This window comes from Callithrix jacchus, chromosome 8 (genome assembly GCF_049354715.1).
Source record: "Callithrix jacchus isolate 240 chromosome 8, calJac240_pri, whole genome shotgun sequence".
NCBI classification, from domain to species: domain Eukaryota; kingdom Metazoa; phylum Chordata; class Mammalia; order Primates; family Cebidae; genus Callithrix; species Callithrix jacchus.
The window spans coordinates 32,772,901-32,786,502 of NC_133509.1; the positions used below are offsets into that span (position 1 = coordinate 32,772,901).

The 13,602-nt window shown below is 41.6% G+C and overlaps 2 protein-coding genes across 58 annotated transcripts in view; one reads left to right on the top strand and one right to left on the bottom strand.

Annotated features, from left to right (window-relative positions):
- Positions 1-13,602, bottom strand: part of LOC128928764 (uncharacterized) — a 64,131-nt gene that overhangs the window by 36,063 nt on the left and 14,466 nt on the right. For 8 of the 17 annotated variants that reach the window (XR_013520951.1, XR_013520959.1, XR_013520956.1 and 5 more), the window contains one exon: positions 4,629-12,787. The exons of the other annotated variants lie outside the window; for them this stretch is intronic. The gene's annotated coding sequence lies outside the window, so the exon portion shown is untranslated. The remainder of the gene's footprint in view (positions 1-4,628; positions 12,788-13,602) is intronic. 17 annotated transcript variants of the gene reach the window in all.
- SLC28A2 (solute carrier family 28 member 2) overlaps positions 1-13,602 on the top strand; it is a 107,335-nt gene that overhangs the window by 19,285 nt on the left and 74,448 nt on the right. For 39 of the 41 annotated variants that reach the window (XR_013520930.1, XR_013520942.1, XR_013520931.1 and 36 more), the window contains 3 exons: positions 11,305-11,396; positions 12,352-12,535; positions 13,162-13,303. Coding sequence is in view for 9 of the 41 variants with exons in the window: in XM_078334165.1 (XP_078190291.1) it covers positions 11,305-11,396; positions 12,352-12,535; positions 13,162-13,303 (418 nt within the window). In the remaining 32 variants the exon portion in view is untranslated. Of the gene's footprint in view, positions 1-9,155; positions 9,203-11,304; positions 11,397-12,351; positions 12,536-13,161; positions 13,304-13,602 lie in introns of all 41 variants that reach the window. The other 2 variants (XR_013520943.1, XR_013520945.1) reach the window with 2 other exon arrangements.

Consider the following 13,602-nt stretch of genomic DNA (forward strand, 5'->3'; position numbering starts at 1 on the left):
ATTTAAAAAGAAGTACAAAATTAGTATTTTCAATGATGTTGCTACCACTGTAAATGATATTCTTTCATACTTTCTAGCTATCTGTCACAAGTATACAGGCATGTCATTTTTGTGAGTTTATCCATCTACCTATTCCTTTATTCAGCAAACACTTACTGAACATCTATTATGGGCCAGGCACTTGTTAGCAACCTAAAGCAATAATAGTACATGCTAGGTACTAAGTTAGGCACCAAGAATACTAAGATAAAAACAGAAATGCACCTTTCCCTGATATGCTCACAACCTTAAGAAAGACAGGCAAACCGAAAAATGATAATATCATGCTATATGGTAAGTGCTAGAACAGAGATGTAAAATGCCACAAGATCACAAGAAAGTGAGCAATTGATTCTGACTGGAAGGAATCAAGGTAGGCTTTACTTAGGAGATGACATTTAGTTGGATCTTGGAGGATTCACAGGAGTTTGTCAGATGGAGAAAGGTAATAGTGCATACCAGGTGTGGTGTGTGAAAGGCTCTCATGAATCCTGTGAAGGGTAAGATATTCAGAGTGGCAGAACACTGGTCTGCATAGTGGGAAAGAGGCAAGCAGTGAGATGGTGAGATAGGAAGTGTTAATCGGAGACGTGCTATAAAGTTCTAACAGGTCTGGTTTTATACTCAAGAGCCAAAAGGATTTTTAAGCAGGAGAGGGAGAGGAACCCTATTGTTTCTGGAAAAACAAATTTGACAGCAATGTGGTGAGGGGATTGCGATAGGAAGAGTGGTGGCAAAAGCTAGTTAAAAGGCTTCATCATTGTTCATGCAGGAGATGAAGAAGGCCTGGGCTAAGGCAGGGTAAATAGGGACAGATTAGAGAAGTCAAATTCCAGACACTTTTGGAGAAGAACGGGTGAGACTGAATGATTGAATATAAGCTAGCCATTCTCAGGAAAAACACCCAGACCCCTGTCTTTATCTTCTCTTACACCCCATTCTTGGTTCCTCAGGACATCTTTAATCTGATCCTTCAATGCAGACTGTTAGAGACAGAATGCTTGTTTTTAGGTACTACAAGGAAAAATCAACATTCAGACAAAAAGTTTTTTTAGCAAGGCAATTTTACTTTCTGCAGAAAGGGTATGCTTGTTAGCTATCTTGCTATGAGAGTGCAATGAACAAAGGAAAGACAGGCATATTTCTTTTTTATGCATTGCATCTTTACTGCTGTGTCTGGTTGGTTGGAGCTAGACTTCACAATTTAAACTGAACTTGATTGGCCAACAACTTAAAACTTTTTAAAATAGGTAATGGCGATGGAGAACAAAGGAAAAGAGGAAGTTGCTTACAAAAGGACTTAGAAAAGTAATAACATTCTTAAATAAGGAAGGAGCATAGGCTGCAAGCTGGGACATGCTTGTGAGCACGTCTAGCATAAATATCTTAAAGTACAAGGACACAGAATGTACTATGTGCCTGTGAGCATGTCTAACAGCTACATAGGACAGCTTAACAAAGAGTTATTAGCAAAAAGCAAGAAGGCTTTGAAGAAAATTAGTCTTTAAAACAAACAATTATTTCTAACATTTATTATTATTCGTTAAAAAGAAGGGAAACTTTGAAGAGAAACTTTTTACTTTCTACTCAGACTGATTTTAATCTGCTTTCTTTTCATTATTATTTTATTTTTATTTTGTGAGACAGAGTCTTGCTCTGTCTACCAGGCTGGAGAGTGGTGGTAGGATCTTGACTAACTAACCTTTGCCTCCGGGTTCAAGCAATTCTCCTGCCTCAATCTCCTGAGTAGCTGGGATTACAGGACACCATTACACTCAGCTAATTTTTGTATTTTTAGTAGAGACAGGGTTTACAGTGTTGGTCAGGCTAGTCTCAAACTCCTGACCTCAAGTGATCTGCCTACCTTGGCCTCCCAAAGTGTTGGGATTACAGGCATGAGCCACCACTCCCAACCTTCATTATGCTTTTTGAACTTACCTATTTCTCTAAAGCAATGTAGCAAACATAAGTATTGCAGGGAGTGTTCTATGGTTAGAATTTTTAAAAATTTGGTGGTGGTGAGGGGTGTTTGTTTTTAAGATGTAGTGAGCCTGAGTACCTGTGATGATTGAAAGAAGGAGCCAGTGAAGTCAAATAAAGAGAAGGGGGTGGACGATGGAAGAGGACAGAAAGAGTGAGATAATGAAATAACTGGCAGAACAAGCCCAGGAAATTGTTGGAAGTGGAGTTGAGATAAAGGAGTTGGAGGATTTGCCTTGGTGAGTGAGAAGGACAGTTTTCCCTAAGACATTAGACAGGAGGCTGAGAAGCTACTGGACCAGAGATGCACTGAAGTAGAAACAAAGGAAAGCAAGGGCTCTACGGTCAGAATTTCTGTGAAGTCAGGGGTGCATCTGCTGAGACTAAAGGAAACTAGGCTGTCTGTGAGTCTCTCTATCCCTGTGGCCTCCACAGACCCTCAGCTGTGTGCCTCCTTCCCTGAGCTATATGGCTGATTGGTGCTAGGGTTCTGAGGAGGGTTTGGCAGGGAAGCATCTTGTCCTAAATTTGGGTCCAGCTGGGGAGGGGGCAGCAGAGATGACAGCCCTGGAGGAAAGTCACACCCTGTTTTGTGACTTTTCTTCTAAATACCACTTCATCTGGTTTTTTACTCCAAAAATGAAGAGTTGAGTCATGTTAAAAATTTTTGTTTTACATGAATTGTTTACCATTCAAACTAATTACCAGCAATGGGGATATCAGTCATATACCAGATTAACTTCATTGATAATCTTGTTGAATTCCTGCTCCAAATTCTTTTTAAGTAAGCCTAGACGTCACAGGGAATCCAGTTAAATAATTACAGTTTATAGCACTGCAGTAGAACTTTGGCCCCAGACTGGACTGCCTGAGCCTTCCCTGGCTGGTACTTTCTCACTGTGGACTCACCTGCATATTTCTATTCTCAAATTCCCAATCCCACTTAATCTACTCATTTAACCATTTCTACCCTCAGCTCCCTTGCTAATTAATATATAATTTAATATGATTCCTTTCTAAGAAGATTATCTTTTGTCATTAACACCTTCATTTATCATGGGAATATTACTTATAATATTATCTTCTAATTTGCTTTGTCTTTGTCCTCTTTTGCTTTTTTCTTTCTCTCTGAAAGAGCCCCTCTCTCTTGCTTTTATAGCCAATCTGCCAGTCTCTGCCTTTTAATTGGGCTATTTAGATCACTTAAATGTAATGGTGTAAGCCTAATATTTTGTTATGTGTTTGTTTTTGTCTCATCTATTCTGTGTTCTACCTCTCCTATGTTTATGCCTGCTTTCAGATTAATTGAATATTTTAAAATGCTTCCATTCTTACCTCCTTTGTTCGATTATTAGCTCTATCTCTTTATCTCTTTGTTTTATTAGTGGCTACTTTAGGGTTTATAATGAACATTTTTAACTTATCAGATTTAGCCTTCAAGGGATATTATTCCCCTTCACATGTAGTGTAAGACCCTTATAGTAGTATACTTCTATATGTCCCCTTCCAGCCTTTGGACTACATTTGACTTCTATATATATTATAAATACCATATTACACTTGCTATATTGCTTAAACAGTAAATTATCTTTCCATATGTTCTAAATTAAATGTGGTCCGGGCACGGTGGCTCAAGCCTGTAATCCCAGCACTTTGGGAGGCCGAGGCGGGTGGATCATGAGGTCAAGAGATCTAGACCATCCTGGTCAAAATGGTGAAACCCCATCTCTACTCAAGATACAAAAAATTAGCTGGGCATGGTGGCGCGTGCCTGTAATCCCAGCTACTCAGGAGGCCGAGGCAGGAGAATTGCCTTGAACCCAGGAGGCAGAGGTTGCGGTGAGCCGAGATTGCGCCATTGCACTCCAGCCTGGGTAACAAGAGCGAAACTCCGTCTCAAAAAAAAAAAATGTGTTGGTATCTGCCTGAATTATTATCTTTTCCCTTCTTTTATCAGAATACTCACCTTTCTGAGTCGGAAGCCGGTCTCTTCACTCATCTTCTTACTTTATTTTTTTGAGGCAGGATCTCACTCTGTCACCCAGGCTGGAGTGCAATGGTATAATCATAACTTTTTTTTTTTTGAGACGGAGTTTCGCTCTTGTTACCCAGGCTGGAGTGCAATGGCGCTATCTCGGCTCACCGCAACCTCTGCCTCCTGGGTTCAGGCAATTCTCCTGCCTCGGCCTCCTGAGTAGCTGGGATTATCATAATTTATTAAAACCTCAACCTCTTGGGCTCAAGCAATCCTGTCTCAGCCTCCCAAGTGTCTGAGACTTCAAGCACATGCCATCACAATTGGCTAATTAAAAAAAAATTTTTTTTTAGGGATGGGCTCTTGCTATGTTGCCCAGGCTGGTCTGGAACTCCTGGCCTCTCAAAGTGCTGGGATTACAGGTGTGAGCACCACACCTGGCCTCTTTACTCATCTTGTTAATTCCATTCTTCTACATTCCCTTCAACAAGGCCCTTTTTCTCCTGTCTTCAATCACTCCTTCATCCTTAGAGCCTTCCCCAGTCTATAAGTATACTCAAGTTTGTTTTTTCCTTCCTTTTCTTTTCTTCCTTTCTTTCTTTTTTACAATAAACAAATAAAAAATCAACCTTACCTCAACTTTGTAATAACATTTTCCTTCATGGCCAAGTTTCTTAAAAAAGTGAGATTTACTTGCTTCTTCCATTTTCTCACCTGCCATTCACTTCTTAGCCCAGTGCAATCTTGTTTTCTCCACCACTGCTCAAATACAATGTTCTCACTAAGTGGCAAACGAAACCTACTTATCAAGTCCAATGTACACAGACTTTCACTGGGCATCTCTGCAACATGATCCTTCTAACTCTTTCTTGAAACTCATTTACTGATTTTAATGACACTTACACTCGATGTCTTGGTGCTTTCTTGTTTCTTATTTTCCAGGGCTCTGTCTTTAGTGTTCTCTTCTTATTCCTACACTCAGTGTCTTGAAGGCCATGTCTGAAGCCATGCACTCTTGTTTTACAGTTGTATCTGAAGCCTGCACTTTGGTTCTAAGCTTCAGGACCACAAAGCTAATGATTTGCTAAATATCTACAGCTAAATGTCACATATATACTTCAAATTAAACATATCCCTAGCCAAACTCCTATCAGCATGGTTTGATGTTTTCCTACTGTGTTGAGCACTGGGCTAGGCTTGAGGCACACAAAAGTGAATAAACTCAAATTTCCTCCCAGGTCTGCTGTTCCTTCTGGAGTCTCTCTTTTGATGAATGTTATCAGTCATTCTGAGTCCCTCATGGCAGTCACGTCCCTGGCAGGCTGTTTCCTTGCTTATAAACTTGTAACTTAACCCTATTGTATTTGGGGAAGATGACTGATGAGTACACCTTTTGCAGTACCTGGTAAAAGCTGCCCAATAAGCAGTATCTGCTTCTTCCTTCCTTTCTAGGCAAAGAGCCGTCCATATGTGCTCACGCTAACTCCTTAACCCCTGCAATTCAGCTTTCACTCCATCATTCTCCTGTAAACAGTTCTGTCATACACAACCCATCACCTCTTCATTACCAAATCTAGTGTCTTCTCATCTGTCAGGCCACCTGATTTTCTCCATCATTGAATATCACTGAGTTTTCCTCCTCCTTAAAGATTGTTTCTCTCTTTGGCTCTTCCCTTCCTTCTCCACCTGTTCCTCCCAGCTCTGCTGTCTCTTCTGCCTGCCCTAGAAGCGTGAGTGTTCTGACTTCTTGCTTGAAAGGTGGTAAGGCTGGCAGGGAGGGGTAGGGATGTCCAGATAGGACAGTAGTATAAACCATTCAAATTCCTTGGTGGGAGGTCTGTGTTGTATACCAGTGCAAGTCCCAAGTGAAAAATTTTAGACAGCCTGTCCCTGCTGGAAGAGCCCCTCCCCCGACCATTTTTTTCATTATTGCCTGAGCAATATCAGCGGATGAAGAAGCTAGTGCTCCTATCCTCAAATTCCTATTGAGGTGATTGAAAGAATGTATAAAGAGGAGCAAATGGTATCATCACAGGAAGTCCTTGATGCGCATTAATCATTGTAGGGACCAAGGGAAATCTTCCCTTTTGCCCTCTGAAGGTTTGCTGAAAAATCAACTCACAAAAGTCAGACTAATTGAAAAAAAAAGGCATACAAAATGTATTAACATATATATGGGGAGAATCATAGAGTGACTACCCAACCCCCAATGGGGCACAGAAGATTATATACTATCTTGATGTTACAGAAAAAAGGCAGGCTCAGAGCATGGCCACAAACAAGTTATGGTGGTAAATCAGGTTTTAATGCCAGAGGTTATGGAAAGGAGAGAAGAGGAGGCTTGGCTAGCAAAGAGGTTTTCTTATGTAAATGAAGCCTCTCAGGTAGAAGCCATCAGAGAGAACAGATGATGCTAAAGGTGTCTTTCAGACCTTCAAAGGTGTCAGACTCAGTGAGTCTTCCCTAGATCCAGAGAAGCGAAGACCTGGCTGCTTCAGTGCAGATTCTCTACAGATGCAAACCTCTCCCACAAAAGACAGCTTTGCGAGCTACTTCTGTTTACTGGCTCTCTGAACAGCCATCTCAAAATGTATTAGAGAAATATATTTTTGGGGTAAAATAATTTTATTTCCTTCACCATATACTAAAAACCCGAAGAAACTTCTGCTTGTAAGCAGAACTGAAGGGCCTGGTCTCCAAAGGTCACTGGAGGTGGAGTCATGATCCCCTCATGAGAGAGAGCGCCTTCTCTACAAAGACTCCGCTGCCTGTTGGAATCACTGCTACCTCTAACTTGGAGAGATAAGAGTTCTGGAAGGAAGTTGAGTGTGGCTTGAAGGAAAACCCCGCCATGCAGGTCCTTCCTGTCTTTGTGGATCTTTGGCATTGTGCCCCCACAGTTAGTGTAAAGGAGAGCTGACATTTGCTATTGTCGGAGATGGGCACATCAAGCAGAGATGTGGGTATTATGTGAAGGGAGCTTTCTTTTCCAAGGCAACATATCGACTACAGCTCAGCAGTGAAGCATCTGGCTGTGTTCTGGTTTAGGCTCCTTCCTCACTCTACCTGGGCTGAGGGCTCTCAGAACTGGCCATCCCCAGCTGTGCAGAGCCTCTGTCTGCAATACAAGTTTGCTGGCTTCCACGTGACAGGCCTTTCTCTTGCCTTCCCTGGCTTTCCAACCAACCCCTATTTGGCTTTCCACCTTGGCTATGGATAACCTTCTGCTTCTCAGACTCAGTCACCATTCTCCTCTTCACACTTTTGGTAATTATTTTCTGGTCCCTATACAACACCACCCAGCTCTACTCTGGTTCAAAATCAGTTGTATACATAACTTTGAATCTGGCAAAGTGGTACCTACTATAGTACCCACTGACCAATTCTTTTTATGCCATCATCAAAATAAAACTCTTAACCACTTAAAACTATTCTGGTCACTTCTGCCTGGAGGTCCTCACTCTTTACTTATACTACCCTTTGGTTCTGGGTGATTCATTTCCTTTCTTCAGTCCTTGCTTCAAGCTAGAGCATCAAGGATTCCCCCAGGGCCACAATGAGCCACAGCAAGACACCAGAGCTAGATTCTCTGAAGGCTGTCCCAAGTTTTCCATTCTAACTGCTAACTGGTAGTACCCTAGACTCTGGGAGTTCCCATAGCTCTGTCTCCCTTAGTTGAGAGAGTTTCCACATCTTGTAGACAGGGTTGTTACTGGAAAGGGATACCAATCCAGACCCCAATAGAGGGTTCTTGGATCTTGCACAAGAAAGAAATAGGGGCAAGTCCACAAAGTAAAGTGAAAGCAAGTTTACTAGAGAAGTAAAGAAACAAAAGAAGGCTACTCCATAGGCAGAGCAGCTCCGAGGGCTGCTGATTGGCTATTTTTATGGTTATTTCTTGATTATATGCTAAACGAGGGGTGAATTATTCATGAGTTTTCTGGGAAAGAGGTGGGGGGGGCTTCTGGAAGTGAGGGCTCATCTTCCTTTTAGACCATATAAGGTAACTTCTGGACATTGCCATGGTATTTGTAAACCTCCTTTCATGGCACTGGTGGGAGTGTCTCTTAGCATGCTAATGGTATTATAATTAGCATATAATGAGCAATGAGGACAACCAGAGGTCACTTTCATCACCATTTTGATTCTGGTGGGTTTTAGCTGACTTCTTTTCCACATCCTGCTTTGTCAGCAGTGTCTTTATTACCTGTATGTTGTGATACCCATCCTGTCAACCGCCGATTTCATACTGTGACTAAGAATGCCTGATCTCCTAGGAATGCATGAACACCCTTGCTATGACCTATAGTGCCCACAAAAGTTATGCTCAGTTGGCACTATCCACCACCCTTACCTACTCATGCTCCCCTTGTCACTGGGAGCTGCAGGAAACAAGCACGTACATGAGAGGGTCATGATTAGTCCATTCTTGGAAATATCTCATACATAGCTGGAGAACTAATTAGTGGGTTATGGGCAAAGTATCAAGTTTTACCACCTATCAGATTTCTTCTCAATTCAGCTTCCTGATATAACACAGCTACTAATACATGAATTGTACCATTATATTAAGAACTTGGTAGGATTAGCAAGATTCTGTGCCAAGCAAGATACCAGGGCCCAGATGCCTCTATGAATTGTTTCTCAATTGGTTTAAAAAGATGAGAAAGCTTGTTTTCTTTTTCTTTTAGAAAGTTTCTTATGGATTTTATTTTTAATTTATGAGTTATTACTATTATTATTTGAGATGGAGTCTTGTTCTCTCACTCAGGCTGGAGTGCAGTGACAAGATCTCGGCTCACTGCAACCTCTGCCCCCCAGTTTCAAGCAATTCTCCTGTCTCAGGCTCCAGAGTATCTGGGACTACAGGTATCCACCACCACACCTGGCTAATTCTTGTATTTTTAGTAGAGACAGGGTTTTGCCATGTTGACCAGGCTGGTCTGGAACTCTTAACCTCAGGTGATCCCTCCACTTCAGCCTCCCAAAGTCCTGGGATTACAGGCATGAGCCAATGCACCCAGCCTATTTTTAATTTTTATTTTTTAACCCTGAGGCTCAATTCCAACCTGATATTCTAGGACCAGGTTGTTAATGGGTTTTGCAGAAATGAGTGTTCTTAACTGATTTTCTGTAGTACTCACTGAACTTTTGTTCCCAGAAAATGCTGAGTTTTGGTCAGGAGGTGATGGCAGAAATCTTTTCTAGGTATGTGATTTATATCTTGGACTAGTCCACGCTGCCCTCTTATTTTGCAGGAGGTTTGCTTATTTTGCAGGAGGTATTCTACTGCATATAATTTTAAACCAGCTTTATGTAGTACATTAGTTTAGGTCACAATAGGAAACAGATGGCATACTTAAATTAGGATAATTAGAGGACAATTTATTTACAAAGAGACCATGACAAGGATATGTATGACGAGTGGTGGAACCATAAGAAAGGATAGTGCAAGAACCTAAGTCTTGAAGCAGTGAGCAGTTACTATTCCTAGGCCTGAAGGAATAAGATATAAGAGCACCTGGCAGGAAAGTCAGATAAAAAGACCTCTTCAATACACTGATCTCAGTCTTTTCATATGCTCTGATCTCCTGTGAAGGTCCCAGTAGCAGAACCCAACTTGGTAAGCCAGAGGGAATAGGAGTGCATTGATGTAGTTCACATGAGTTCAATTCTCAGGGCACAGAGTGGGGTGGAGAGTGGTGCTGGAGGAGCACACCAAAGATATCTGTCACATATGGAAAGGACAGGATTGAAATTAAATTCATTCCTTGATGTACTTTGCAAACAATGTCCCAAAGATAATGATGTCCTCAGGTACTCTGCCCCTTTTACTCACTACTTTTCTATTAAGCATGGAAAAATGAGGATCACGAGCCCAGGAGTTTGAGACCAGCCTTAGGAACATAGCAAGACCTCACCTCTACAAAAATTAAAAAAGAAAATTATCTGGGCTTGGTGGTGTCCCAGCTACTAGGGAGGCTGAGGCAGGAGGATCACTTGAGACTGGGAATTCAAGGTTGCAGTGAGCCATGATCATGCCATGCCACTGCAGTCCAGCCTGGGCAACAGTGAGACCTTGTCTCTTAAAGCAAAGCAAAGCAAAGCAGAGTTCTTGAGATCCTAAAGAATCATCTTGAATTGATCCAGTCAGATGGTGATAAGCACTGTTTTCTCCTTTCTTAGCTTACCTGTATTTCAAAGTACACAATCTGCTCAGCTAACACAGGGTTGGGCTCACTGCAGAAGGGGCAGGAGGGGATGGGGGAAGGAATGAAAAGGAAGGCTAGAAACTGGGAGTGTTTTAATTGGGAGAGGCAGCCATGGAACTCTATGGGCTTTGGCCCCAGAGCATTAGGAGTTAGTGGCTGGCTCTAACCCTGGCTAAGTGCCCTGCCACAGCATGACTGCCAGACTGGGACCTTCTTGCTGGGATCACCATCTTGGGAACTTCCAAGATTTTGGAAATTAGAGCTTTTTGCTCAGATGGCTATAGCATGCTGAGCATACTTAAGAGTGGCAAAGACAGGCAAGCCTGGAGTTTAGGGAAGACACGGCATAGGATGATGGTTAAGAGCTCAGATGTTGAAGCCAGATAGCTGGAGTGTAGATTCTGTGTCTGCTTCTTACAGCCTCTGTGACTTTGAGAAAGTTATTTAACTTCTCTGTTTTTCGGTTTCCACACCTGTAAAATGGAACGTTTAATAGCAACAGCTCCAGGGGTCTTAAGATGAGTCAATGAGTTAGTACTTGCCAAGTTCTTAGAAAGAGCTCAGCATAGAGAAAGTACTATATACATGTTTCTGAAATCAAACTTGAATATCCCAACTTGCTTGGCCTCTTCTTGGGCCTGCCCACCCAGAGAGATTCTTGAAGTTGGTGGCATTTTCCTTCCTGTCAATGCATGTCTGGCAGACTGTCCAAGGCCATAAATTTGTGTGGTTATTAGGGAGGAATGGCCAAATTGCCTCTAAGAAGAATAGACCCTCCTGGGAAAATGGAAGCTTAGCAATTCCCTGTCCTTTCAAAATGGGAAAGGAGTAGACTCCTGACATGAACAATGCCCACTTCTATGATAGGTGACTACCAAGGATATTGCTAGTCCAGGCTGAGTAGGGTATTCTGACCTCCTGCCCACTGGCAAGGTTTGATTTGCCCTTTTTGGCATCGTGGGACACTACCTACCCCTGAAGAAAATTCTTTATTGACTAAGAGCTAATTCTGCCTTGTGTTTCATAATCTGAATTCTGAAAGCCAAATAGAAATGGGATGGAGTAATTCTTGTATCTTAACTTTTGGGTTCTTATTAGGAGGAGTCAGTGGCCTTTCACCAAAGCAACAAGTTTCTGCAAAACACACACCAGATTGTTCAAGAAGATCCTGTTGGGCCTGTTGTGTTTGGGTGAGATATTGAGAATGCATGAAAGCGAGAAACACATTATTTTAGAAATTTGCCTTGTGTCAAAGTGATTACAAGGTGGAAGGCACTTTTATTCACAACCGATCTAAAAAGCTATTTGATGTATTGATTTTAACTACTTGTAGGTGAACTATAATTTATTGAATTACACTTACAGGAACAAGTAAAATCTGAGAATAAATTATTTTTCAAAACTGTAATATTTGATAAATTTAAAATATTTCAGAGAATGTGGGCTTATCCTTTTTTGAGTGTCTTGATTTGGTGGAGTGCATGATTCTTGTAGCCTTTATGAAAGAAGTCTGTATTATATGTTACTTATTTGCTGGTTTACTAGTAAGATCAATGATATAAAATATTTTTAAAAGACAGCAAAGCTCTGTTTAAAACATACTATCAGTGGTATATGAGGCTTTGCTGTCAAAATAGGAGGTAGCTGGGGTGGTGGGAACAAAAATTATATTTTGAGATGAGTAAGGGAGTCATGGGATGAGGTCCACATGGCTGTGCTTCCTAGCGGTAGCCTTGTTTACATGGTTTATTCAAGAGGAAGGTTAAAGTGACAGGGGTAATAAAGTTTCAAGGGGAGATGACTGACTTCTGAAGAGTCTAATGGTGGACACTGATCAAATTTACTCCAAGGGACAGAGAAATGATATTAGATAAAATAAAAGGAAATGAGATTTAATTAGGGACCGGTGAAAATAAGCAGTCTTTGCACTAAGTCAGATTGTCCTTGGGAATCCTCAAGAAGAGGACAGTTAGAAGACATCTATCTTGGCCTGGAGAAGTGCAGCTCCGTCTGACAGTAAGGCTGGATGGCAAGGTCTCCAGAGGGTTTTTCTCACTGTAATCCCAGACAATCATGACTGGAGTTTCATTTGCGCATTGGAAGTGCTACCTTGCTGATCCTTATTCTGTGTCTTCTCTTTTTTAGCCTATGCTGCCTATTTCCTGGCAGCTTGCATCTTGAATTTCCAGAGGGCACTGGCTTTGTTTGTCATCACCTGCTTGGTAATCTTTGCCCTGGTTCTCCCGTTTCTGAAAAAGCTACTGGGCAAAAAATTAACAAGATGTCTGAAGCCCTTTGAAAACTCCCGCCTGAGGCTTTGGATGAAATGGTAAGATAAGAATCTCAATAGCTGGCATCACAGCTTATTCCCATCCACTTCTTTCTTTCTCTTTTGATAGTTGCTGATCAGTCTCTCAGACCTGCACAGACACTTTTCAGAATCAGGCGCAGAGAAAAATAGCAACAAGCCTCTGAGCACAGGACCTCAGTTCAGTTTCTTGTAGCCTTGGGTCTCAACATTGCTAGGGTGCAGGAGAAGTTTAGTTTCAGAGAAGAGTTTTAGTCTGACTGTCATCATGGCCTGTGTCAGAAATGAGAAAAGATAGTCCTCTTCAGTGAAGTAATCAGAACATAGAGCCTTGGAGCTGCATTAAGTGATCAAATTGATTTGGTGGACATCGGTGTCTCCCTTAGCTCCTACTTTTTATGCTTTTTTCCCTCTCGTCTCTCAGACTTCCTGCACCCACTTGTGCCTTTTAAAATTCCCTAGAGTTTAAAGAGAAGACTTAGAGTTGTATATATTCTGAACTGGATTTGACAGCAGCCACAGCTCTAACAATGGCACGCACATGGCCTTTGATTACAGGCCACGAGTGAGAGAATAACTTTCAGACTCTCTATATGTTGTTTTTCATTCACTGAGTTGATGATGTGGTCTTGGCATTCCTTCTTTAGGGTGTTTGCAGGAGTCTCCTTGGTTGTCCTTATATTGTGGTTGGCTCTAGACACAGCCCAAAGGCCAGAGCAGCTCATCTCCTTCGCAGGAATCTGCATGTTCATCCTCATCCTCTTTGCCTGCTCCAAACACCACAGTGCAGTGAGTTTTGGGTATTTGGGTTGGGTATAGCAACACATGGCTAAGGGCCAAGTGCTAATCATAAAGCATATGCATCAAGTGTTTATTATAAGGGCACAGAACTAAGTTCGTAACAACCCCTAGAATTTACCTCTTGGACAATTTTATTCCTAAGTTTAAAAAATTCTCAGAGGCCCTAGACCACTTATTTTCAAACTGTAGATTGTGATCCATTAATTAATCTTCATGTCAATTTTGTGAAACTAGGCCAATGTTAAAGAAAGAACAAAAGAAAAAAAATAAGGAAGGAAAGAGAATAC